The 26,938-nt window shown below is 60.2% G+C and overlaps 1 protein-coding gene across 1 annotated transcript; it reads right to left on the reverse strand.

Moving 5' to 3' along the window:
- Positions 1-360: 360 nt before the first annotated feature.
- Positions 361-24,631, reverse strand: RIPK4 (receptor interacting serine/threonine kinase 4). Its single transcript, XM_028505267.2, has 8 exons — positions 24,365-24,631; positions 14,933-15,224; positions 10,132-10,274; positions 8,438-8,487; positions 6,046-6,204; positions 5,112-5,215; positions 3,470-3,731; positions 361-2,821 (listed from the first exon to the last, which is right to left on the reverse strand). Exons 1-8 carry the CDS (start codon positions 24,550-24,552, stop codon positions 1,662-1,664), a joined length of 2,358 nt encoding a protein of 785 aa, XP_028361068.1. The 5' UTR covers positions 24,553-24,631; the 3' UTR covers positions 361-1,661.
- Positions 24,632-26,938: the final 2,307 nt, after the last annotated feature.

Here is a 26,938-nt window from a genome sequence, read left to right on the forward strand (position 1 = left end):
TATTTCGGCACTTTTCGATAATTTGAAATGGTTTCAAATTGTAAAGTTCACAAGTGAAAGTGAAGAATTATAAACCCTTAGAAAGAGAGAGAAACTGTGGCGCTGGGAGCTCCCTCTGTCAAGGCTAACCCAGCTCCCCGCTGGTTCGCACACAGATGGTGGGGTCCAGGGAAGGAGGCAGGAAGCCCGGGTCCCTCCTCCCCCTCCCTTCGTCCCCCCACATCACGTGGCCAACTCGGCGCCCACGGACTACCCTTCTGCATGCAAGGGCATCTCCAACAACACGTGACCGCCCGAACATCTGGTTTCCAGATACTCCGCTACTCAGGTTCATTCATAAGAAAAAGCAGTCTCGCTGACTCCGAAAACGGTAGACAACAACCTGGCTTTATTTTTATTTACATCCCAGCTTTTCGTGTTACAAGCAGTCTTTAAAACAACAGGGCATATCATTGTGAGAGCAAGAGGCGTATTAAAACATAGCCAGTTCTGAGCAGTCTGGATATTTCCTGTCATAGAAAAGAAACATCCAGCCCACAGACTCACATTAATATACATGGTATATTAATATCAATCTCTGTATCATACAGCACAAGTCACGTTCGCAAACAGGACCATCTCCCGCAGCGAATGCACTCTCATAACAAAGTCGGGGGGCATGCCATATGACAGCACATATGACAGGGGTGAACAGGGCTAGGTCACCGCATCTTTTAGAGCCGAGAGTGTCGGCTGGTCTCCTGGGGCCGCCTCGGGGGTTCCCCAACTCAGAGGTTTGCAGGCAGGTCAGAGAGCCCGTCTGAGACCCCCCCAAATGGCAGCTGGAAAGAACACAAGTGAGGAGGTTCACCTAACTAGGTAATACTGTTTTGAGTACAACACTGAGGTGACAGGTGAATTTTTAAATGCCTCTTGCATATTTGGCTCTGGGGTTCAAAATGCATTCTGCGCAGTAGGACGTGAATGACAGCCACAGGCCTGTGGAGGTGTGCTGTCCCAAGGAACAACGGAGACGCAAGCTCAGTGTCAGAGACGGCACCTTACCTACCGGCTTTGACAAACAGTACCAGTGTTTACGCAGTAGGCACAGGCCAGACTATCAGGTGCTACGAACATTTTGAAGAGCTTTAAAGGAACAGTCGATGCTGTGTTCACCTAGTGAGGGCGTTCCCTCACGCAAGAATTCCACCAACACACTCTGAGGCCATCTGCTTCGTCGGATCTGCCGTTGCAAATGAAGATCGAAGACACGGCTCTCCCCGCCCCTGCATCCTCAGGCGGGGGCGCCCCGAAGGCTCCGCTCACAGCACAGCGGACTTGACAGCACCCACCCGTGACTGTCACCAAGGGACCCGCCTCAGAAGCAGGAGCGCAACGAAATGATTTCTACCCACCATGCCTTGGACGCCGGGCACACGCCGATGGGTGGACGGATCAGCACCGTTTAACCACCTTCATTTGGAGGGTGACCCGCTTGGACTGACTCCTGGCGGGCACCCCGAGTCCGCAGCCTCTTGATGGCCTGTTCGGTCGACGTGCCGCCCGGCCATCAACAACAAGGCGAGGGTTGCCGGCCAACACAGCATCTTTCTGTCCCCACCGCGGATCATGACGACGGGACCAGAACCCCGCAGGGGGCCCCGGTCTCCGAGGGCGGCGAGCTAGGTCTTGTTTCGCCGGAGCAGCGTGGCGGCGGGGCCCTGGCTGCTCTGGAACTTGAGGCTCTGCAGGTTGACGTGCGCCCCGTGCTTGAGCAGCGTCTCCACCGTCTTGGCGTGTCTGCCCCGGGCGGCCAGGTGCAGGGCGCTGAGCCCCTGCTCATCAGACAGGTTGAGCACGTCAGCGCTGACCAACTCCTCCACCACCTCCGCGTGCCCGCCGGCCGCGGCCAGGTGCAGCGCCGTCTGGTTCCGGGGCCCCAGGGCCAGCACGTCGGCCTTCTCTTCCACCAGCAGCTTGACGGTCGCCAGGTGCCCGTTCCGGGCGGCCAGGTGCAGGGCAGTGAAACCCTCCGAGGTCACCGCCTCCCTGTCGGCACCGCGATGCAGGAGCAGCCTGGCGGTGCTCGTGTGCCCCGTCTCGGCGGCCACGTGCAGGGGCGTCTGCGCGAGCAGGCTGCGGACGTTGACGTCGGAGTGCAGGTCGATGAGGATGCGGGCCACGCGGTAGTGCCCCCGCTGGGCGGCCAGGTGCAGGGGCGTCCTCCCGTCCAGCGTCTGGGCGTTCACGCTCACCCCCGGCTGCTTGCCCAGCAGCTTGACGATGGGCAGGTGGCCCTGCCAGGCGGCGTAGTGCAGCGGCAGCCAGGCGTCCTTGCCCTGCAGGCCCACGTCGACGCCGCGGCGCAGCAGGATGCGCACCACGCTCTCCTGCCCGTGCTGGCAGGCCACGTGCATGGGCGTGCGGCCCTCGAAGTCCGCCTGGTTGATGGAGGCGCTCCTCTCCAGCAGCAGCCGCGTGCTGCCCTCGTCGCCGTTCTGGGCCGCGAAGTGGAGGGCCGTCCACTGGTCCTCGTCCGTGGCGTTGACGCTGATCTTGCGGGCTAGCAGGAGCTCCACCACGCCCCGTACCCTCTTCTCCACGGCCAGGTGCAGGGGGGTGGAGCCCCTCCCGTTGGTCAGGTTGGGGTTGGCGTTGTTGAGGAGCAGCCACTTGACGCACTCCTCCTGCCCGGCCTCCACGGCCAGGTGCAGCAGGCTGGCGCCGCCCTCCAGCACCAGGTCGACGTCCTGGGGCTGCAGGATCTTCATCAGCCGGTTGGTGTCCCCGCTCACAACGGCGTCCACAAGCTTCTTCCTCTGGACGTCGGTGGTGCCCAGGTCTGCGGGGAGAGCAGATACCGGGCAGGGTCAGATGCCGCTGCTGCCCACGGGTTCCCCCTGAGCAGGGCTAGTGGCCAGATGGGGCCCGCACCTCCCACGGCTTCCAGGTCACTTTTTCCCTGTAAGTGTCCTGTTGTCCCTGCTGGTTTCATCCCAGATGTGCTGGGCAGGCCACTGAATGACCTCAAGGGGCCCTTCTGTCAATTTGCAAAATAAAAGCCACTCTGGCCATCCTGTACGGGCGGCTCGTCAGAGATGGTGGTGACTGGTAGTGGGACGAGGGGTGCGGGGCCCCATTTGGAGGTTGAGCTGGGAGCAGGCAGCTCTGAGGGAGGTTGGGGGCTCCTCCCTCCCTCCCTCCTGCATGGGCCTTGGCACCGGTAAGACCCTTCTGCACAGCCAGGTGTGCGGCCTGTTAACACTTCACTGTCACCAGCCTGGCCAGGGCGTGTCTCGGGGTTTGGGCTCAGGGAGCCAAGCATGCAACGGACACCCCAAACCAATCAGTGAAGGGAGGGAGGAAGCAAAGAACCAGGAGTCGGGTTGGGAACTGGGGGCGCCTCCTTTCTGGTCACCACACGCTGCCCGCTGCTGCCCTCATAATGACGCCCGTCACTCCCCAGCCCGCCACAGGGCCCTCCGCTCACCGCCCGTGGAAGGCTCCCGCTCGAAAGACAGGGACAGGGACCCTCGGGAGGAGAAGGCGGAGTCGACGGAGGACACCCCCGACAGCCGCTTGTCGCTGTTCGCCGACGGGAGCTTGGACTCGGAGGAGCTGCGGCTGAGCTCGTCGGGGCCCTCGAGCGTCTGTGAGATGCCCGAGTCCAGCTGCGACAGCAGCTCGGACAGGCTGTAGTCCTTATCAAAGGCCGGGGCCGAGGCGCGCTTGAGGGCCGTGGACACGGGTGCCTGCAAGGACGCACGGAGGGAGGGGCGTGAGGCTCCCTCCACCGCCCGATGGGGGAAGGCGGAGGGAGGGAAGGGGAACACGCAGTCCCCGGTTCGTCACGTGGGAAACAGAGCTCCTGCTTACCCTGCGCGTGGCCCCTGGAGCTCAATGTCTCAGGGCGGGAAGACCTTGTAAGGGAAGCCTGACTTGATTTTAAAAATGCCAAGGCTGCCACTGGGCTTCCCTGGGTGCCCCCACACACAGTGGCAGATGACGGTGACAAAAAGCTGAACGTCACCAGGCTGTAGGCACGTGGGACTGAGTGCTGGGCACTGTTTGCCACTCGGGTCAGCACGGGTACAAAATGAAGAAAAGAGGGGCGACAGGGCACCCCCTTCCTCCTGCCCCCCCCAAACACACTGCCTACAACCTGCGCCCTCTCCTCGGAGCTGGGTGAGCCTGGCTCCGGGCTGTGTGTGCACGGGGTAGGGCTGTTGGGGCGCAGCAACAGGGACCACCTGGGACTCAGCCTTCAGGGGCTTCCCTAACAGACACTGGTAAAGGCAGACACCCAGCCGGCGACTTTGGGGCTCTGCCCTCTTCATGCCCGTTTGACCCCAAATCTCTCTCCTGGGGAGGTGCTGATCCGTGCTGACCTGGTGTGTGGTGTACGAACCACGCCCATTTGCCCGGTGCCCACACTTTCCTTATCAGGGGACCTGGTCGCCTCCCCAGAGCACCTTTGCTCCCCGACCTCAGGCACACGCTGTTCCGACAGTGGCAGCACCATAAAGGTTCGCTCGTCTCCCAGCCTCATACCCACAGCCCGGGGCGGGCTGCCCAACAGCAGACCACACGTTTAAGGCCAGTCATCAGGCCATACGTTGCAAAGGTGTGCCATAAGCCCCGGCCCTGGGAGCTCCTCATCACACCTTACATGGCCCGTGGTACGCTCACTGAACAGACCACATATGAGAAGACCCCCAAGCCAGGGCTGCGAAGCCCCTCAGAGCCCAGGTCTCCCCCGTCCCTGCCAACCAGGCCTGCCAGGGGCCTTCAGTCCCCCGGTTCCAAGAGCACCCACCTGGTGGCTTTAGTTTTTTAATAGCACACGGTCCCAGGCCATTCGTGTGTCACCAGACAGGCGGTGGGGAGCGGGCACAGTCGGGCAGGGGATAAATCTGGGGCCACCGAGAGTGCTGTGGGGCCTGCCCTCCCGTCACTGAGCACAGGGCTGCCACGGCTGCCTGAGGCGGAATGGGCTCAGAGGTTACGCTGCGCCTCGGAACCAGGGGCCGAGGGGCCCAGGCTGGCAGGGGAGGCCAGGCTGCAGACGAGAGGCCTTGGTTTGGAAAACTCAGCCCCCAGGCAGCCCGAGGTCTGCCTCCCGGTCCCCGTACCTCGCTCTTGGGCGCCGGACGGGCTTTCACCTCTGCATCTTGAGCTGCCTCCTTCACCTCCTCATCGGGCTTATCACACAGATCCTCGGTTTCGGAAGTGATTTCTTTCAGGGAGAAAAGAAAACAGGACGTGTTACTTGCTTGGACAAGGACCTGGGTGCACGCTCTCCGTAAACACATGCCCCTGCAAGTGGGGGTGCCAGAGGCGACACCCAAGGCATCTGCAACTCAAGGACTCGGTCGGCACGGTGACTCCCCTCGCTGCTGGCCCCCGGCTGACCGCACGGCCCCCCCAGGGCCTGCCGTCAGCCACCCTGTGCAGGTCTCACCAGACTCGAGGGGTCCCGGTGCTCCGGGGTCCCCAAGCGGCTTTCCAGGGCTGGGGGAGAGTACGAGACCCACCAGCACCCGGCATGTGCCCCCGCCCCCGCCCCCCTCACTCATGGGTCCGCCTGTGTTTTAAATGATCAGTTTCAGTGATCAGTTTGAAATCCACCAAGGTCATGTCTTAACCAAGTGACACATCTGTTCCATGGGGACAAGACCCCAAGAAAAAGGGAAAGAAAGCCACAGGCCAGCGGTCACGCCAGTCCCTAAAAAGAGGCATTGCTGCCTGTGAACCTGAAACGCCAAGGGCAGGCTCCTCCAGGCAGCAAGCCCAGCCCCGGGCTGCAGCGAGGGGCGGGGGGTGGCTGGCTAGCACGGACCTCAAGTTCCAGTCGCCCCGCCCGGACCTGTACGCCGAGGCGCCGAGGCCAATCTGTCCCTGCGGGGCTGGCCTGGGTGCGCTGCCTCTGCACAGCCCTCCCCCTCAGGGCCAGCCCCCACCCCAGACCCTGTCCTGGCCATCGACTCTGTCCTGGGACCCCAGCCGATCGACCGAGCAGCAACATCCGGGAGCACTGCACTGGGAGCCGTCTGCGGGGGCGCTCACCTTGGAAGGTGGGCCGCTCGCGAGGGTCCCCGTGCCAGCATCTTTGCATGAGGTGCAAGAGCTTGGTGCAGCCGTGCGGCCTGGCTCTGCAGACGGGCGGCAGCTCTGGGCGGTGGCCCTTGGACACTTTCATCATGATGTGCAGGAAGTTCCTGTCATCTGCAAAGGGGAGGCACGGGGGTCAGGGTGGCCGGGGGCTGGGGGCCGGCTCCCTTAGCTCCGGGAGGAACCACGGCTGTGAGAGGGCGCTGAGGGATGCGAGTCCCTGCCCTCCGGTCACACTGTGGCCTGGAGACCCCACCCGGTTCCTTCTCAGAGCACAGAGCTTTCGTTCACCTTCCCTTCCCGGGCACACCTGTTTTCCACCTTCCTGGTTGGAGACACTAAAGGGAAACCTCGTGCCGTATCACAGAGCAAATCTTTCCGGGCAGCCAACTCAAAGGAAAACCGAGTTCAAAGGAGGGAAATATCTGACGAGACATGTTCCAGAGTGGCCGTGCCTGCCAAAGGGAGGCACCGCGCGTGCATGCCCGAGTCACACGGTCCGGCCCCCGCGTGCATCCCCATCTCCCCCGCTGACGGGGGATCACCCTAAATTCCGATTCCCATCCCACAGCGCAGACCGCCGGCTGGCCTTGGCAGCGTTCGAGGACAGCACGTGCAAACAGGGTCTCCCAAATTCATAATGTGGGGCCCCCCCTGTCCTTTCCAACCTCCTTCAGAAACTCGACTGGGCTTATTAGCGTATCATCACCTCGGTCACAGACTGAGGGTCCCCAGGGGGTCCTCCATGGGCCAGATGTTTTTCTCCACTCAGCCTAAGACCACACTGTCCGTCAAGCTGGGCTCTAAGCACTCTGCCCCCAGCAGACCCGCCCCCACTGCAGTTCCCAGCGCCCCTACGGCCGGGAGCTCCCCCGAGCCTGGAGAGTCCCGGCAGAGCAGCAGGTGTGGGAAATTGGCCCCAAGCCCCCGACGGCTGCCAGGATCCGCTCTGATGTTTCGTTCCGCTTTCCCATCGAATCTTGTGCAATAACTTTCATAGGTATCTACACGTTATTTCCACGAGAACTCAGACTTCCCAACACCCAGCAGGGTTTCTGGATACGGCGGGAGCACACCCAACACCCAGAGGATGTTGTGCTACAGACGCAGACAGAGCGAGTCCGTGAGACACCTCCCACCTCTGCACCTTGGACTCCTCCGTCCTGTCTGCCCAGCGGCGCTAGAGCAGCGGGCCTCAGCTCTCGGTGCTAACACCGTGCACCTGGCCTCGGGTGCCGCGTCCATCAGATAACCCTCATGCCAGACTGGCATGCTGCCACGCTAAAATAATCCAGACCCTGGACCTCCACGGAGGGGGAGGGGGAGGAGGAGTTAGGGAGACCGGGTGACAGGCGGAAAGACAACAACACGAACTTGACCCTACGACGGCCTCGTCTGTGTCTGTTCCAGCAAAGGTTCTGCGACCTGGGGCCACACACTGACGGTGACCTACGTGTTTAGGTGTTTTTGGTCAGGACACTGTATTATGAGTGGCCCGGATATGCCGACAGAGGAAATGAAACTCTCCAGTGAGGCGAAAAGTACTTGACTTCGCCAAGCCGGCCGGGGCACTAACACTCCGAGGACGGGAACCGGAACAGCAGTTGCTGGAAAGGGGAGAAAAGCCACAGACAGCTCTGGGGCGGGCGTCGGTGAGCCGGGTCACCCGTCTGCGCCCAAACCCACTGGACGGCTCTGGCACTCGTTGCCCAGCACTGCGAATGTACTGTACACGACCACACTGTGTGCTTAAAAATGGTCAAGATCGTACATTTTGGGTCCTGTGTGTTTTACCGCCATTGAAAATGAGAAAACTAGAGAAAGAATGAGCTGGAAATAAGCACAACAGGCAAATCCAGAGACAGAAAGCAGGCTGAAGTCTCTGGGGGGCAGGGGAGGCTGGGGCACAGGAAGTGACCACTTAATGAGCACAGGGTTTCCTTTTGGGGGATGAGAATGTTCTGGAACTAGACCGTGGTAGTGACTGTGCAATGCAGTGAATGTACTTAATGCCAATGAGTTGTACACTTGAAATGGTTACAACGACCGATTTTCTTCGTGCATCACGTCACACACACATGTCAGAATTACCTGGCCCCTAAACACGCCACCGACCAGAGCCCCGCACATCTGTGCCTTTTCCTGTGAGTGTGGCACGCAGGGCCACCTGCAAGGAGGTGGCCACGGGTCTCCACGCCAACCTGGTGGGCAGGGCAGAGCAGCCTCTCCCTCAGGACGGCCCCTACGGTGGGAGTGCGGACCACAGCTGCCGTCTAAGCAGAGAAAGAACCCCGCAGCGGGCCCGCCGCGGTTCCGGAGGAGACGGGGGCAAGGTAAGTGCACTCACCTTCAAACGGCTTCTTCTGCGTCAGCACGCTCCAGATGACGATGGCGAAGCTGGGGGGAAAGCGGGCAGGTCAGTGTCTGGGGGCCAGAGCCGCACACAGAGCCGCAGCTCTCACGCAAAGCGCCATGGCAGAGAAAGCGCCTGCGGTCTCCGAGACAGAAGACGGCAAGGCGTTTCTCGTGAACCGTTTTAAACAGGCAAACGGGCTGGCTGTGGACCATGAGGACGGCTCGGATGTGCACCAACGGGCAAAACCCGGCCAGTGGGGCTGGATGTGCCAGCTCCGGGAGGGAGCCCCCCCAAGGGGTGCCACCGTCAGCTGCATTCACCCGTAGGCTGAATTCACCGCCGCCCTCCTGCAAACACTGGGCGTCTCGTGCTGACCGCAGTGCCGGGCCTGGCAGGTTGCTTGCTCACTGGGAGTCCCCCGGCGGGCCGGCGACAGTGCTCAGCAGACAGTGCTCAGGGAACGTGCTGGCAACCCCGTCCCGGCACCCCCCACCCTCCCGGCCCCGGGCTGCTGGGAATGACGGCTGGGCTGCGGCAAAAGTCAGGTTACCCTTATGAATGCGCAAACCAGTTAATTTGTGCGTTAGCATTTATTCGTGACTGTATTATTTTCCACACGAACAACTGTAAACCTCTTTTTGCCCCACCCTGTATACGTAACATATAAAAGGACTTTGAATACCCCAAAACAGAGCTCAATCTGATAAATTTAGAAAAACCAAAAACCAAAAACCAGGAACCCAAAGGGTAAGCCAACCCCTCCCTAGCTCTGAGACAACGGTGGCTGTTCACAGAGACCCGAGGATTCTCTGTCGAATACTAACCGAAATCTCTGAGTTCAAACATTCCAACTCCCTGTTCTAACACAAATAATCTGACCTTCCCCAAACTCTGCCAGCTGTGACTAGCACCCCAAGTGCCCCTCGCCGGCAGCCTGCTGCTCGCAGCCCTACTACGCACAGCCACAGCCCGTCGGTCATGGTCACACCGGTCTGCCAGGACTCCGAGCAGCGGCCATGAGGAAAGGCAAAGTGGCAGGGCTCCGGGGCTTCGGTGCATGCTCGCACCCTCCCCCCTTCCCTCCCTCTCCAAGACGTTCTTTGTCATGAGACCGCCACAAATGGGAAAACTGGGAAGAGGCAGCCGCAGGGACTCGGGGACCGTCCTCTGGGGCAGCAACACTCAGCTGACACGCCACAGGGAGTTTTCAAGCGTGCGGTGCCTGACTGTTTAGTCAGGGGCGCTGCCCTCCTCTCTCTCAGACTGTCAAATTAAAAAAATGACACCCGCCAGCACCACAAAAGCTGTACAGGGTGAAGGGATCAAAACTATACCTATTTTTTTTTTTTTTTTGGTCAGGTCAGCAAAAAATAGAGTTTTGGGTGTGCCCCAGGCTTTAAGTCATGAGTTTGCCTGTGCCGTGAAAAAGGAGGAAAATCCCCAGTCGAGGACACAGACCCCACTGGTGCTCATTTATGGACAGCCCGCCGCTGTTCTCGCTCCTGCACCCACCGGCTAGAAGGCCCCGACCCCTTCATTTGGACTAAACCTCGCGCCTGACCCCAGCGAGGAGCCTCTGGGACACCGCCCTTCAGAGCATGCACATCCGGGGAGCACAGCTCCCGCCAGGCCCAGCACACGGGGGGCTGGGGGCCGCGCCCCTGCACGGCCCCGCGCACGCCTACCTGTACACGTCGTGCTTGGTGTCGAAGAGCTGGCTCTCCTCTCCGAAGCGCTCCGGGGGCAGGTAGGCGATGGTGCCGCACACACCGTCCACGCCGAAGTCCTGGGACAGCCCGTTGCACTTGGCCAGCCCGAAGTCGGAAATCTGTAACAGAGCGGGCGGGGGCGGGTCAGCAGGCTGCGCGGCCACACGCGGGACTCACCCCGAGAGCCAGCACCGTGCTCCCAGGGGCAGGCGGGCGAGCACGGCCCCTCAGGGAGAACCGGGCCTGGAGCCGTGAAGAGCCTGATTGGGGGGGGGGGGAGATGACCCCTGAAGCAAGGAATCCACTGGGGAGCGAGAACTCCAGAAGGATCCTCGCCTTCCCTTGGTCCGCCAGGCGTCCAGTGTGCTGTGGCGGTCGGCAGCCGGCGTCGGCACGCAGGGAAAGGCAACGCTCAGAGGTCCTGGGTTTTCAGACCACACGTGTGATGAGCGAGGCCGGCCGGGCCTGGTGCTAAGGAAATCCAGTTACGCAACCCCAGCAGCTGGGCAGGTGGCAGCAAGTTCTTTAAAGGGAACTGCGCCTTCAGAAGCCCTTTAAAGTGAGCAAACACACCGCGCAGCCGCGCCCTCCACCCGGAATGCTCTGTTCCACAGTCGCTTCCTGGCCCCCCCCCCACCAAACACGCGCCCCCAAATAAAGAGCTGGCACTTGTCTCCTCTGTCCCCCGGGTCCACCAGCCTGTGGGAGCCCCTGGCCCCTAGCCCCCCCCCCCCCACACCTCCACCTCCACAGGCACACACACCAGGGAGGTGGAGCCACACAGATTCTCAGGGGCCACCGGCTGGCCCTCCAGTCCCCCCACCCCTCAGAAGCCGCTGCAGCACCATGGGCAGGACTAGGCCCCAGGGAACTGGCATGAAGAAGGGGCTCAGAGTCCACAGGAAAACAGGCCCTTGAACGTTCTCTCCGAGGCTCACGGATTCCTTTTTGCCTCCTACTCAACTGTGGGCTCCCCCTCAAACACACCTGCGGAGCAGCAGAAAACGGGGCTGAGTCAGGACTCAGCTCTGGGCTCCTGTGCCAGCTCACGGGCGAGCCAATGGCCTGGCGCCGCCACCGCCACCACCACCCACCACCACCACCACCACCACCATCACCACCACCACCATCACCGAGGGAGGCAGGGAGGAGTTAGGGCTGACGCCCGCTCCTTCTTGGGCTCGCTGACCACATCCTGCAGGGAGGTGATGGGAAGGAAGCCTGTGAGAGCTCCTGGGGCCGTGGGGGGCAGCCGGCTTGGTGTTTCTGGGCCCCCGGCAGCTGCCCGTTCCTGGGAGCCTCCCCGCTCTGGAAAGGAAGGTGCCGGTTCCCCAGAATGAACCCATTGCCCCGCCCCTGGCAGACTCGTACAGCGACTCACAGCCATGGGGGGGCCTTGGCACCCACCGCCCCCACCACGCTGGCAGCCTTCTCCCCTCACTTCTGCTGGTTTCAGACACAGCCACCAGCTTCCGGTGTCCTCAGTGAGAGGAAGCAAGCACGCATTCTATGTAAAAGGCTCTGAGAGCAAAATGCACACTTGGAAATCAGAATTCTGATTTGTGCAGGCTGACCCCCCCCCCCCCCCGCACCTGTAGATTTCTCTGCTGGTGTTTCTCACCCACCCCTTCTGCGGAGCCTGCCCCCTTCTTCAACCGGGGGGCCCAGGCCACCCCCGTGAACCGCAAACACGCGTCCGGGAGCCCCAGACTGACGCAGGGCAGGGCAGGGCTGTGCTGCCTTAGGGAGAAAGCACTGCGGACCGAGGAGACCGGGGCCCTTGGAACCTCTCGGAATCCAGCCTCAATCTGGGCGAACTGGGCCAGGGGTGAGTTTGAGATTCTAAAACCAAAGTCATGTCATCTTCCATTTGAACTGGGGCCCCTGCTGATATATTAAAATTAGCATTTACTCTTGACGTTTTGTATATTTACTATTAACATCAAGTATGAACTTAATAGTCTTCGATACACTCTGCAAAGCAGGTCGCGCCCGTGAAAGCCGCGTCGTCCCGTCCACGGACGAGAGAAAGTCTTGAGGGCCCAGGGCAGGCTGACTTCTTTCAAGAGTCTAGAACAAAGCTTTATTGCATCAAACAACCACGGACTGGAAAGTGCCCGGCTGGCCAGTCCATCAACCACCTGATGCCCCAAACGAGGCCGCGCTGCCCCCCCCCCCATACCCCACTAGTGATCTCAGAAAGTGCAAGATGCATTGTGCAAACACACCTTGTCTATTTGGGGCCGTGCGAGGTGACTAACTGGCCTGATTAAGAGGGAGTCACGGCAAAGCCGCCCCACGGGCCCGTCAGGGTGCCCTGGGCCTGGGAGCAGCAGCGTCCCCTCCCTTCCTGTCACGGAGCCCACCCCACGCAGGCTCCACCCCGCACCCTGCTCAGGACCCCCAGGGAGGCCCCGCTCGGCTCTTGACGGAACCGTCACCCGTCTGTCGTTAAACCGGCACACGGCCCCGGGCCTGCGACGCCAGGCGCTTGTCGTCGGAGGAAAAGGCAGGTCCCCAGGGAGGCCCCTAAGAGCCAGTCAGTTGTGACCTACAAGGGGACAGCAAGGCCACGGCATTGGACAGTCGGACAGTGGCGCCCTGCTCCTCACTGAGCAAGTAGTGGGTGCCTGCTACTTGCAGGTGGACCCGGCACTGGGGACGGTCCCCGGATGGATGGCCACATCCCAGACGTGGCAAAGGCGGCTGTGCACTAGCCACAGAGACACCAACACCAAGGACACAAGCTTTCACTGGGCACCTCCACGGGCCAGGCACGCGACTGTCCCGGACCACTCACAACAACAGAGGTTTCCCCCATCCCTGCCCCCCACCAGGTGGCAGTGCTGGGGGAAAGGAGGGCTGGGCTCCTACGCAGGACACTGAGAGGGGCGCTGTCACTGGGGCCCCTAAGGGAGGCCCACAGGCCCCCCCACTCTCCACATGACCTGTCAGGAGAGGTGGATACAAAAGCCCAGCCGAAGACTACACTTTCAGGGGTCATTTCTATAGTCTGTTAAAAGCCCAGCTGGGCCAATGAGGGCCTGTGACGCTGGAGAGACACCTCCAAGGCACCTGGCTGCAGACACACCTGTCGGAGTACCTGCTGCCAGTGCGCACTCCCAGCAGCCTTCTATCACAGCCGCGGTCCCTGACACTGGGCGGGGGAAGGGCCTTCCGGAACCCCCCACCCCAAATCCCAGAACTGCCTGTAAGTTTTCGGGCTGCTTCCTCCACCTAAAGCCTCCCCCACCTGCACCCCACACCTGAGAGCAGAAAAGCCTGATGTGCTGTGAGGATCCAGTCCTGCCCGGTACCAGCCCCACCCCACGCTGGGCAACACTGGCCCATGATGTTACCCCTCTGAGCCGTGGCTTAGCAGGAGCTGAAGGCCACCATCCCCTCGGTCCCCTGCTTTGAAGATCGGGGTGGCTCCTGCAGCAGGGCCCCTGGCACACAGCAGGGGGGGCCTGTCACTTCCTCACGTGCTGTCGAGTGTGAGAGCGAAGGGTCCAGCCCTCACCGGGTACCCGAGGGACCGCACGCTGCTAACGGGGACTCACGTCGGTGGCGTGCAGCCAGCCCTCCCGACCACGAGGACACCAGACGGGACACTGCGTCCACCCTCAGCTAAACCCTTGTTCCTGAGCGACACCTACGGGAGGGACAACTTGTAATCACTGTCCCAAGTGAAGACAGAATTTCCCCTCCGGCCTCGGGCGGGCCCAGCCAGGACTGCGCTGCCTGCGGCAAAGCCTGGGCACATGGAGCCCCTGTGTGGGGCTGGCCGGCACCGCGGTCCTGCCACGGGTGAGCACGGAGGCTCAGGCAGAGTGGGGGGTGGGGCGGGACTGAATTCAGGTCCCTCCTTCTCGGGCCCACAGGGAGGGGTCCTGCAAGTGCGGCCAGAACAGCGATGAGTCGGAGCTCCCAGGCAGGTCCCTTTGCGGGTCCCCAGTGTGACCCAGCAGGGCACTCGGGCCATCGTTCGTGGACCGGGCTCTTCTCGCTGACGCACGGGACGAAGGGGGAGGGCCTCCTGAGCACTCAAGCATCATTACCACGTGGGAAAAAGGCGTGGCGCGTGCCCCCCCCCCCCCCGGCGTGGACCACACAACACCCAGCCCACGCAGGCTGGCCGAAGGAGACCACGCTCACAGACACGCCAGCTGGACAGCATCCCTCACCGCCGATCCCAGGTGGCCGGCACCTGGTTTCTAATTCTACTAACGCACCACACTTGCGTTGTATAAACTGACCAACGCAGAATGAAAGAGGGCAGCCCTCCCAGGCCTCGAGATACCGGACCAGGAGGAGCCCATTGGAGGGGCCCCTTCCCCATGCCTCCACAGCCTCCACCTCAGAGCACCCCACATCCCCTCCGCCCCAGCCTCTGCAACCACCGAGGGTGGGCAGCCCAAGGCCACAGCTTCACGTGGACTCGGCCTGATCTCCCACCCGGTTTCCTAAGACACCCACTGAGACCAGAACCCGCAGGTCCACAGCCTTTCTCCAAGGTGCCCGGGATGCCCAGCCGTGGCCCAGGACTGAGGGGCAGGGCCCGTATTCACAGTCCATTCTCCAGCCACACATTTTGGTGCTCACACCAAGCCCTGGAGGTCCCAGACATTCTTGGCTCAGAGAGTTCTCTGCTTCCAGCTCCTTTCCACCTGCACGCTGCCCCGAAGGTTCCTCCTGACGCCGCAGCCCCCCCCCCCCCCCGCCCTCTTCCAGCGCTCCCCGCCCTGCCGCCCAGGCCCCGGACGGGAGCCCCCACCTTGACGTGGTAGTGGGCGTCCAGTAGGATGTTTGCGGGCTTCAGGTCCAGGTGCAGCAGCGGCGGGGACATGCAGTGAAGGAAGTTCATGCCCACGGCGGTCTCGTGGATGATGCGGAAGCGCAGGTCCCACGGCAACGGCTCGGAGGCCAGCAGCTTCTCCAGGGAGCCCGTCTCCATGAACTCCATGACCAGGCCCATGGGATCCTGGCAAATGCCGTACACGGGCAGGATGTATCGGAACTTGGCCATCTCCATCTTCTTGGCTTCTTCCAGAAGCTCCATGCGCTCCCTGGAAAAGGCGAGAGACGTGAGGAACTCGCACTGGTCGCCAGGCCACTCATGCAAAGCACCATGGTCAAGCGATAACAGGGCCCACAGGGCTGAGAAAATTCTAACACACACTCACACACGCGCGTATATACAGGTGCCTGTACACATGTGCACGCACGGAGCTTACACCGACATCCCATAATTGAGTTCTGGGCTATCCGTAATCTTTGGTCCTGCAGCTACCCAAACACACCTGAGTATTAGGTGTTCTCACTACCTGCCACAGGTAGTGAGAAGCCAACAAGCAAGCACGGGGGGTGGGCCTGAATGAGGTGGCAGGTGCCGAGCACCCCTCTGGTTGGGGTGAGGGAAGAGAAGCGGAGGTTCCCCTAAGAGCTGTAACAAATCATCTGCCTGCAGGCCCCAACTCACCCTCCTCGTTCAGGTCGACCCGTCAGCTGGCCCCGTTTTTCCTGAGCCCGACCCCACCCTTGAACTTGACGGTGCAGTCATCTCGTTCAGGGTTGCGGCGGACCGCTGCCCGCGAACCGTCTCTGTCAGCCATGTTTTAATGCACATTAACATCCTATCTGCCGTGTCAACCACGTGTGTGCCTACAACTCAAAGGTGATACAACTAGTGACGACATGGCCCAACGGTCACCACCCACCACACACAAGATTTCCGTTATCCCCAAAAGAAACTCTGCACCTAATCAACAGCATCCTGCCCCCAACCGCACCTCCATAGGGTTTATCTTTCAGTAACTGCTCTGCTTCACTGATCGTATGATTTCAATGGAGGCCCGTACCGAAATGGCACCTTGTTCTTGGCTGCATAGTACTCCACCGCGTGGACACCCCACACTGAGTTTACCTGCGCCCCCCTCCCCTGGTGGATGGACAAGCGTTGTCCCCACCTCCTGGCTACAGTGACTAGTGCCGCCGGGAATGTGTGGTGCACGAGGACCTGTTCACACGCCTGCTTTCACTCTGGACATACACCTAGGAGAATCGTTGGGTCGTGTGATCGTCCTGCTATGTTGAACCGTCTGAGAACCTGCCAGGTTGCTGTCCACAGCCCGCCTTTTGTAAGGAAACTGGGGCTGCAAGACAGTCTCGCCCGTCCTTGTCTGCACACACACTCAAGGCAGAGATGAAGGGTTGTAACAGACCCACCCCCCCGCCCCTACCAGCCTCATGGCCTGACATTTTTGCTCTCTGGCCCCTCAAGAAAGTGTGCAACCCCTGGTCTCAGGCCACTTCCTGAGGCAGCCTATGGACTTGATGACCAGATCCCAGGGCCTTGGTTGCTGTTAGCACTGCAGGTCAAAGTCTCAGGCCAAGCTCAGGGACAAGGCCGCGAACCCTGCGAGGGTGGAGCTTGACCGTGTGCAGTCCATGTTGGCAGTTCCCAGGGCACAGTACAAAGCACCCAGCAGGCGGGCTGACATGCAGGTTCCCGGGCCCTTCTGGGTGGGTGCTGGGGAGGAGGCTGCTTTCCCATCAGCTCCAAAAGGAAAAGCTCAGAGCTGCAAGCCCAGGCATGCCACAGGGAGCTGGGGACTGGGCAGCGCGGCGCCTGCTGAGGGACAGGCAGGCAGCAGGCTGGGGCAGCCTCAGGCAACCCCCCCCCACAGATTCAGATTCCAGTACACACAGCCTGCCCATCCCCCACGACAGCCTAGTTCCCACCACGGGGTCCCCAGGAGCTCAGAAGCACCCGCCCCCGCCCCACTCCCTAGCCCCCTCTAGAACCGTGCTGCAGAACCCGACACTGCACCACCAAAACGAGTTCGGTTCTCACTGACCTCCCGCCTCTTGGAGACGGCGGCGTGCTCCCGGGCTTCCCTGACAGTGATGACGACGATGCCCAGGGAGGAGGCGGCCGGAGAGGGGGGCCGGGGTTACACTGTTTACCCAAGGCCGCGGCGCCCCAGCCCGGCCTGCACTCAGCGCTCAGCGCTGCCGGTCAGGCCCCGGGTGAGCATCAGGGAAGGAGCCCTGTGGACAGACCAGCAGATCCCCACCCAGGGGGTGACTTTGCCCCCGGGGGACACCGGGCACCGTCTGGAGGCATCTGGTTGTCACAGAAGAGGGCTGCTACCGGCAGGCAGAGGGTGGCGGCCGGAGATGCTGCTCAGTGTCCTACAAGGCACAGCACAGTCCCCAAGTCGCAGGTGCCAGCAGTGCCGGGTCTGAGAACCTCCGGTATAGACCGAAGCTGCGCACTTGCAGCCAAATTTAACGTAAACCACTTAGTGTGGAGTCGCCCACTCGGGCGCGCCCAGCACGCACCTGCATTTTGATCCGTATCTAATTAACTACATAACAGAGTCCCCTCCGTGTATTAGAAGTGGTGATAAAGAGAACCCCTCGACACCTTCACCAGGTGTATCTTCTAGGGGAGAAGGTGGAAAATCACAGCAACACAGGACGTGGAGTTGAAAATCCGGGTCCTGTGAAGGGCAGGTCCAGGAACCTATGAAAGATTTAATACCGGGCCGCCAGCTAGCAGGAAAGGGCAGCGAGACCCTCCCAGGAATCCAGGCTGGTAGCGACTGCCCGTGGCGGAGAGCAGCAGAAAGGACCACCCTGATCCCCCGGGGGTCCCCCACTTCTGGGAGCAGCAGCAGAGAGGGGAAGGCTGGGGTGGAGTGGTCAAAAGTTTGGTTTGTTTTTTTTTTTAACACATTTCTTTTTTCTAAAAAGATTTTATTTATTTATTTTTAGAGAGTGAAGGGAGGGAGAAAGAGAGAGAGAGAGAAACATCAATGTGTGGTTGCTGGGGGCCATGGCCTGCAACCCAGGCATGTGCCCTGACTGGGAATCGAACCTGTAAACACTTTGGTTCGCGGTCTGCACTCAATCCACTGAGCTACGCCAGCCAGGGCAAAAGTTGGGGTTTTAACAATCTCAGGAGCAAAGAGTCCCACTGGCCTTAGAAACCAGTGAACCCACCACGATCGGGAGTGAATCACGATGTCACCACAAAACAAAACGGAATTCGGGCTGCACTTGCTCGCTTAGCACTCCGGTCACGCAGCCGAGTGGTGGGAGGCAAGACGCCCACAAGAGCACCCTGCCGGCTGCGGGGTCCCTGGGCAGGGCTGAGGGCTGCCCCCCAACTTCATGCAGCAGGGCCTCCATAGGTTCCCAGCCTGGCCTGGCCAGCCCCACCCTGCACCCTCAGGGCCGAATCAGGCTGCGGATAACACAGACCCTGACCCCCGACCCCTGACCCCCAGCCCCGTGCTGAGCGGCAGCCCTCGGAGAGAGGAAAGGGCTGGTGCGAAGGCCCAGCATCCTTCAAAACGAAGCCTGCCACTTAAGAAGGAGAGAAAACGACACCCCCATCACCCCAGGCTGGCTCCCTTCTCCTGTCCCCGGGAGACCTGGGTTGTTCTCCACGTGACTAGCGGCCCTGCCACTGCTCACAGCACCCCAGCTGTGCGGCGGGGCTCAGCACCTGCCGCTCCTCCATTTCCTGTGCTTTGAAGGCCAGTCCTGGGACCTGCCTGCTCCTATCCACCGCCAGTGCTCTTCCTGGGGCCCTGCGCCCACGGGCGTGGCGCGTGTCCTGCTGCAGGAGCAGACACCCCCACCCCCCGCCCGGCCCGGTGAGAGCTTTCGGGGCCTGACGGTGCTGGCGTTTGTGGGCCTGCCGCGAGGAGGGCCATGAAGGAAATTTTGTTTCACAAAGAACTGAATTCTTTATGGGTGACATCCAGAAACATTGCTATTCTGTATTTCTATCCAGGAAGGCCATTTTCTCCTGTATCATTGTTTTGTTTTGTTTTTCTGAGACACAACAACTTGCAATCCATTGCGTGAAAGGGCTATAAATACGCCTTTGTTAGCCAACCAGAATACAGACACTTCGCTTTACAACTTGCACCTGAGATCCCAGTGCAAGTAGCCGGTTCGTCAGTTGCCACAGCTGCTCGGGGCCACTGCCCCAGCTGTGCACAGCGGTTTACATTCCAAATCTCATGAGAAAAGGAAGCCGTGATGTGGATTGTTAACTACATGTTTAAATGCGTCCTCTGCGCCAAACCCACTGATAACAAACTCGTACGAGAGCACAGTCCATCACGGCTGGCTGAACGTCTTCAGAAGCGAAAGCTCTCAGCCGCTCTGCAAATACAGTGTTTTCTTCCCTTTGCCCAAAGGGCTTCACACAGAAAACTCAGGTGACTTCTGATCGCCGAGCTCATCATCAGCATGTCACTCTCCCCCGCCCCCATCCTACCTGCTGCAGTTCAGCCAGGTGTGCTGCTCTTGCCCCCCCTCCCCCGCCCTTCTGCCAAACCATTTACCTGACTTCAAAACACAAACGAAAAGTGCCCCCCCCCCCCACTGGCTGGCGGGCCCCCTGAAGGCTGCCCGTAGCCCAAGCGTTCTGAGAGCCCCCGCTCCCTCTTTGGGACCAATGCCAGGCAGGCTTCGCACAAACGACACAGGACACTTCGCCAAGGGCAACCAGCTCTCCTGGAAAATAAGTCATTGTTTCCAGGGACGAACCACCCTCTCTCGTGACAGCTCAGTACGAAATGCCTCCTGTGGAGGGGTCTGCTGTGACCACACACCCCTGGAGTGAGGAACAGGGTCCTAGGACCGCCCAGCCGGAGGCTCAAGGGGACTCGAAGGCCAGCCGTGTAGCACAGGCCTGGGAGTGGGGGTCACCAGGGCCCCCTAAAGAGTCTGCACACACACACACACACACACACACACACACACACAGCTCATCCTGTTTATATCTCAGTAACTACCAAACCCAAATCCAAACACCCCCCCTGCTCCAGGCCTTTTTTCAGTGCCTCCTGAGGTATCCCGCTGGGACCCACCCTTCCCCCACCCTCGGGGCCCCAGGGACCACCACCAGCTTCGGGGAGCCACAGCCCTTCCCGGATCGGATTTCTCAGCAGCATTTGCAATTCAATAAGCCTGCAGATGGGCCCTCTCCGGCCGCCGGGAAAGTGTCCCTCTCACAGGGAGAAACCACCAACTGTTGTCGGTCAAGGGCAATTATGCTTTAAACACTTTCCCTCACAGCAAGCAGTGTTCCTGGCTTCCGTGGATGGCACAAAAAAAACCTGTGGATCTATTACTGTGATCACTATTATGATTATTGTTATTATTTCTATTATTATGTTCGGGCCTGGGGAGATGTTTCAAGCAGTCCCAGAGCCCCGGTGCTGGGTGGGGCCCGGGGCGCACGGGGTCTTCCAGGGCCAAGCCTTCCTCCCGGTCACACCGCCACCCAATCCCGATCTTCGCCGTTGGGAGTGAGGTTCCTGCCGCCCAGACCCACCATGACCGACCCTCACGAAGACGCCCCCTCCCCCCCAACGACCTCGCCGTGCCAAACGCACAGCCGCAGTCAGACACCATGCAGGAGGACGGGCGGGCGGCCTGCGCCTCTTCTGCAATCATCTCCAAACACCCCCTCCCGGGCTGTCTGGGGAAGGACCGCAACTCCCGCTTCCCACCAGCCGTGGAGCGAGGGCCCCCACCCCCAGGACCCTGCCCTGGACTTGGAGAGAAAATCTCCGGGAATTAAGAGGACCAAGCGGAGCCTCAATGTGTGAACAATCTTTTCTCAACTTTGCAACTGGCACTTACTTACGACAGTTTCATTTAGTTTTCTCTTTGAGGGAGGGCCCGGGGCGGGGGGAGGGGGAGAAAGGCACACACAGCAGGCCGACCGTGTTCAAGGCACTGGCTGGGGACCCTGCTGGGCTGCCAGGGATGCCAAACACCAAAGGCCTTCCCTCCCCTGCTGGAAGCACGTGCTCTGGGAAAGGGGACGGGGCAGCCCAGGGATGGGTCCTGTGCCAGCAGAGAGGGGCCGGGACAGGGCGGGGGAAGGTGCTGCAGGAACAGAACCCTCCCGCCACCGAGTTTGGGGGAAATGGTGTCATCCTCCCTCCCGTAGCTGGCACTCTCGGCACGGCCTCCTCACCTCGCGCCAACCCAGCTCCGTTCCCAGGGAGCCAGCCAGGGTTCCCACACGGCTATTTTTAAAACTGACAAGAAATGGACTTGTCGGGTTGTCAGCCCTGTACTTACAGAGCCCAGGGCTGCTCGGGCTCGTCCCAGCGAGCCGGCGCCGATGGCGCAGAGCTGCTGGGCCTGTGCCCAGCCAGGCGCGCTCAGTTACTCAGGGCTTCTTCCTCTTAGCCCGAGGGCTGGGGCTGGAGGAGGGGGCCCCTGGAGTCACCCGTCCCGGCCTCATGGCAACACCCCCATTGCTAGACTCCACCCTCTAGGCCCCAGGACCCCCTAGTGGAGGATCCGTGCCATCTGTGCTCCAGGGCCCTGGGCCGGGGGTGGGGGTGGGGGGGAACACATCTGAGGCTGCACACACACCCCGCCCCCCATTTTCTGGGAAAGAAGCACAGGCCCACGAGGCCTGGGGCAGCCTGCAGCTCTCAGGACCCCTCAGAGCCCGGGGTGGTGCTGGGGATGAGGCCCTGCTGTGGCTAAGGGGTGGCAGGAAGGCTAGGGGCAGGGCATCAGTGAGGCACCAAGAGACTCCAGCCCGCCTGCCCAGAGGTACGAGCAGCCAATGACGATTAGCCTGGCCCACATCTGTACCTGCGGCGGGTCCCAATGTAACAAGTGGAAGGGGCAAAAGGGACTCCAACTGCCCTGGGAAATCAGAGTCCCCATGCTGGGGAAGGGCAGCAGGAGGGCGAGGGCCAGGGCCTCCACAATGAACTTCTGAGAGTTGGTGGGCAGGCGCGGAAGTCTGGAGATCACCCGGGGCAAGCTGTCAGTTCCCCTGCTTGTTGCACCGGTCCCCTCCCCATCTGGAGTGGTCTGCCTTCTTATCCTTGGGTCGCTCCCTGCCCTCCCAGGAAGCACCGGGGCCAGTTTCGGATCACACCCGGAAAGCTCCCCGGGGGGCTGCCACCCAGCAGCCTTCAAACAGGCGGAGTCCAGACTCAGCCTGGAGGGGTGCAGGGCTGGGGGCTGCACCCAGCAACCCCGGGAAGCCCCATTCCCCACTCCAGGGAACGGCCTGCTGGGAGTGGAGTAGGCATGGAAGGCAGCTCACCCAAAGGGCAACCAGGCCGACCTGCCAATACCAGGCAGGACAGGCGACTAGACCGACTTCAAGGTCTCGCTGCGACCCTGCAGAACTGCCCTGCGGCCGGCTGCCCCTGCACTGCCAGGGGCAGCAGCGACACAGACCCGAACAAGAAGCTTAAGCTGACCCCAGGGAATAATACTTCAGTCAGGGGTGTTTTCTGGGCCGAGAGCAGGGGTTCCGACCATCTTCCCAAGCGGAGAACTCAGCCTCTGCAGAACGGGCAGAACCCCAGCCTGCTCGCTCGGTGCAGCCGGCAGAGCGCGCGGGTGAGTGGCCTCCTATTGGGCGAAGCGGAGGTCGACCCGGCCGCCCGAACGTGCCGCCACCTGCCCTGGTTTGGGCAGGGCAGGAAAGGCTTCCAGTTAGAGGACAAAACACTTTTCAGCCGGGCCCTGCAAGGTCCTAAACAACCCGCCTCCAGTGGAGAAACCCTACCCCCAGCTGGGCCACCCAAGAAACGAGGGCACAGTTGCTGGGAATAACAGATTCTAGGATGCAGGCTGGCTCATCAGCCAGGGGACAGCGGCCTTGTTTACTTGGCTCTTCCAGTGTAAGAAGCTGGTGGTAAAACCTTTGCTGATGAATAAACCTCACTTGGACCAAAAGACCCCCATCCGACGAACATCCCCAACAGCATAAAAACGCCCCAAGGGATAGAGGGTCTTGCCTTTCGGGATCTAGCCACTCCCTGGCTGGTATTCAAAGAGGTTTGCATTTCATCAAAATAACCACACAGCGCCCCTCCCGGCCCGAACAGCTTCCAGGAACCCGGGTGCAGTGAGGGGAAAGGGCAGGCACCGCTTCCCCAGCACCTCGCCCTCCAGTCAGAGGTTTTCGCGACACTTGTCACCGCTCTCCTGAGGTTGCCAGGAAACACCACTGGGTTTGAGGCTGACTGCGGAAGGACACCACTCTCGCGCACCCTCCGCCAGGCCAGTCTGAAAACACCAAGTCCGCAGGTGCCCTGGACCCTCCTCCCCGGGCGTATTATCCCCGACTACACGCCGTGGCAGCACACACGTATGTCCCTTACGTCGTGGGGGCACACTGTCGCCTCCAACGTCACCACCATCCTAAGATGCAAAGAGGCCCCACCACTCAATAAGCGGAGCCAGGTCTCTTGAGCCGGCAAGGGCTAGATGGGGGGCGTGGGGGGGGGGGTAACCGCAGCTGCTTTTCTGAGTCTGCCTGGGTCCGGGGGGTGTGTCTAGGGGGGAGACCTCCAGGCAGAATAGAAACACGACTCCCACACAGAATGCGAACTTCATCCAGGGAAAGCTCATTGTTTAAATGTGCTCCATTGGAGCGTGCATATAAATTATCTGAACGTGAACGCAGACGGCGAAAAACAAACCACAGGGCTGCTTCTCCGGGCCCTCCCCCCATCCCCACGCCCCAAATTCTGCAGACCACAACCGACCCACCCAATGGAACTGGGCGGCGCACCGCCAGGCCCAAGCACCAAAGCGCCAAGAGCCCGGGCGCCGGGGAAGCCTGGCCCAGCCAAACCAGTGCTTCCGACCGAAATAATTACCGTCTTACACCAATTTGTGCTCCAGCGTAAATTACTACGTGAGTCGAACGGAGTCTCACTAACACAAAGCCCAGATCCCCACACGGCAATTTCGCTAAGCCCGGCGCAGACCGCAGTACCAAGGTGGGTCCCGGGAGGACCGGACGCGCCTCCGAGAGGCGGGGGTCGACGACGCCAGGGAGCTCACGACCCTAAAAATCCGGAGCTTCAAGGGAAGCCGGGTGGCACCGCTGGGCACTTTAAAGTCTCGGGCAAGCGCGGCCTGCCGAGGTCGCGGCTAGGCGCCGCAGCTCATAGACCCGGCGTGCGCAATTAGACCCGCGGCTCCCCAGAGCTCCCCGCCTCGGCCGGGCAAGCCGAGCGGACACCGCTAGGGGCTCCATGGCCTCGTCGGGCGCTTGGTTTTCCCTTCGGGGCTGCCTCACAGGCAACGCAGGTGGAGAGAAGGGGACCCCCAGAACCCAAGCACCCCGACCCCAGTCCGGCCCCGTCGCCCGCACCGCAGCGCCCCTGTCTGGGCCGCTTACCCGTCGTCGACGTGCAGAGTTCTCGACGAAGACAACTTGATGGCGAGCCACGTCTTCCAGTGGACATGGCGCACCTTGTACACCTGCCCGAACCCGCCGGAGCCGACTTTCTCCCAGCCCGCGAACTCCTTCGCGTCGAAGGTGCGCAGCAGCCCCAGGGCCCACGGGACCCCGCTGTCGCCCTCCATCGCTCCTCTCTCGCCGCCAGCCCGAGCCGCTCGGAGCCTCAGCGACAGCCCAGGTGCCCAGGTGCGCGCCCCGCCCGAGACGTCACTTCCTCCTCCACGCGCCCCGCCCTCCGCCGGCCCCGCCCCGGGAGCGGGTCTCTGCACCCCCACCGAGGGACGCGCGGGGTCACTGCGTTCTCCCCCGGTTGCTCAGGACTTGAAAAGGACCCGGCGGAGCGCGCAGTGGCTGCCGTGGGGGGAGCGTGTATATTTAGATCATTGTAGAGTCCCATGCAGTTGTAGGGAAAAAAAAGTATATTACAGCTAGGATGTTGTGTATCACAACTAGGCTCTTATTCAGATTCCCCCAGATCTGCTGGTCCTCTGCTATACAACGTTGTCGCCTGCAGAGGTTGGGGTCTGTCTACAGAACATTCCATCACGCAGGGACCCCCCTGTGATCCCTTTACAACCGAACCCCCAAGTCCTGGCCATCCCTCTACTTCTAAAATTGTTATATTTCCAAGTGGGTTGTATTTGCACACAGGTGTCCTGTAGCGTGGCACCTTTGGGCACTGGCTTTTTCCACTCGGCGTAAGTTCCTGGAGATCCGCGTCTTTTTTTTTTTTCTACACCCAAGTTTGCACTTTGGAAGTAACTTTTTTTTTTTTTTTAATCACCAACAGCAAATCTAAAGCTCCAAGGACAGTAGGAGTTCCCCACCCTTTCTTTGGGGAAAAACAAAAGTGTCTTTTTAACATGTAGAACAGATCCCTTGAAAAGGAAAGATGTTTTTTCCACCTTTGGGGGAAAATATTCCCGGCCTGAATTCACAGCACTCTTGGGAAGATATCTGGGTCAGAGGTTGCAAGAAGCGAGGTTGGAAACTTTCACACCCAAAAAGCACCCACTTCTGTCCCCGTGCACGGTGAGCAAAGACGGCCTCTTGGCCAACAGAGATGAATCATGAGAGCAGGACGGGGAGGCAGGAGAGGAAGCATTTCCAAGACGTCGACTGTATTTTTGTGTTAGTCACCCAGAAAGGAGAGGCCGGTCCTACCTAGCCTGTGTGGGCATATGATCTTTTTATGTTCCAGCAAGTAACTGGGCTCCTCTCTGCATTGTAAACAGCGCACCGCCTCCCCTCCCCCACGAGCACTCTTTGTGGGGAGTACTCTTCGGTGGCAACCAAACAAGGCGGGTCCCCAGGCCTCTCGGGAAGACCAGGTGGCTGCCACATTCTCTTCTACATCATCTTGAGATCAAAACTGATCTCCTTGAGACTGGAGAGCATCATGGTTATCTCGAGCTTGCTGGTAGCAAATATAACTTAATGTACAAACCAATATTTTAAAAATAATTGGGATTTTGCCCTGGCTGGCATAGCTCAGTGGATTGAGCGTGGGCTGCGAACCAAAGCATCGCAGGTTCGATTCCCAGCCAGGGCACATGCCAGGGTTGCAGGCCACGGCCCCCAGCAACCACACATTGATGTTTCTCTCTCTCTCTCTCTCTTTCTCCCTCCCTTCCCTCTCTAAAAATAAATAAATAAATCTTTAAAAAAATAATTGGGATTTTGAATAAAGATGACTTGAAAGTAGCATTGTCATTATTTGGGTGGGAAAGAAATGAATTGACTGGAAAATGAGTCATTTGTGCTGTTTCCTGGGCTTGGCTCAAGGCATCTTTCTCCAGACCCGCCGCAGACTCTGGTCTCACCCACCTGCAGCAGTGAGAGCGTCGGGGGAGTGAGAGCGCACACCCGTCTACTACTGGAGCACGGCGACTTCGTGCATTTAACCCTGTGCTCGCTTCACTTGACCAATGTTTATGGGTTGTCCGTGGTAGGCTCTGCACCGGGCTCCCGATTCCACAGAGGCCTCAACAGCCAGCTGCCAGCTGCCAGCTGCAAGCCGAGAGGGGACAAAGATCACCCGCCAGGGCTGGGCGGGACTGGCCCTGCTCTGGCCCCTGACCTGGCTGCTCCTCACACACGCCACTCAGCGCCCCCTGGAGGCCAGTGTTTTAATCCGTCAAAGAAAAACAAAGTCCCTTGCGGGAATTGTGAAGGCAGCCGAGTTCTATCTAAGCCCTCTGTGATTGTAGGTCATTGTTATTTATCTTAGTGGTCCTTGGTCACTGGCAGGTAAGGGGACATGTCAGAGTATAAAAGGAACTTCCAGTGGCAATATTTTAATCATGATTTTAGCATTGTTTATTTTATAATTCCAGGGGAGAAACCTGCGTAGTTACTCCGTGGCCATCTGTGGCACACCAAAGAGAGTTTAGGTATGGACAGAAGACACTTGGTATTCCATTAAGTTATGAGACTAAAGTGCCAAAAGGGAAGACAGTATTTAGTCTTATTTTGCTGGGCAAATATTTAACATAATAAATGCACACTGGG

This window comes from Phyllostomus discolor, chromosome 2 (assembly GCF_004126475.2).
Source record: "Phyllostomus discolor isolate MPI-MPIP mPhyDis1 chromosome 2, mPhyDis1.pri.v3, whole genome shotgun sequence".
In the NCBI taxonomy this organism is placed as follows: Eukaryota; Metazoa; Chordata; class Mammalia; order Chiroptera; family Phyllostomidae; genus Phyllostomus; species Phyllostomus discolor.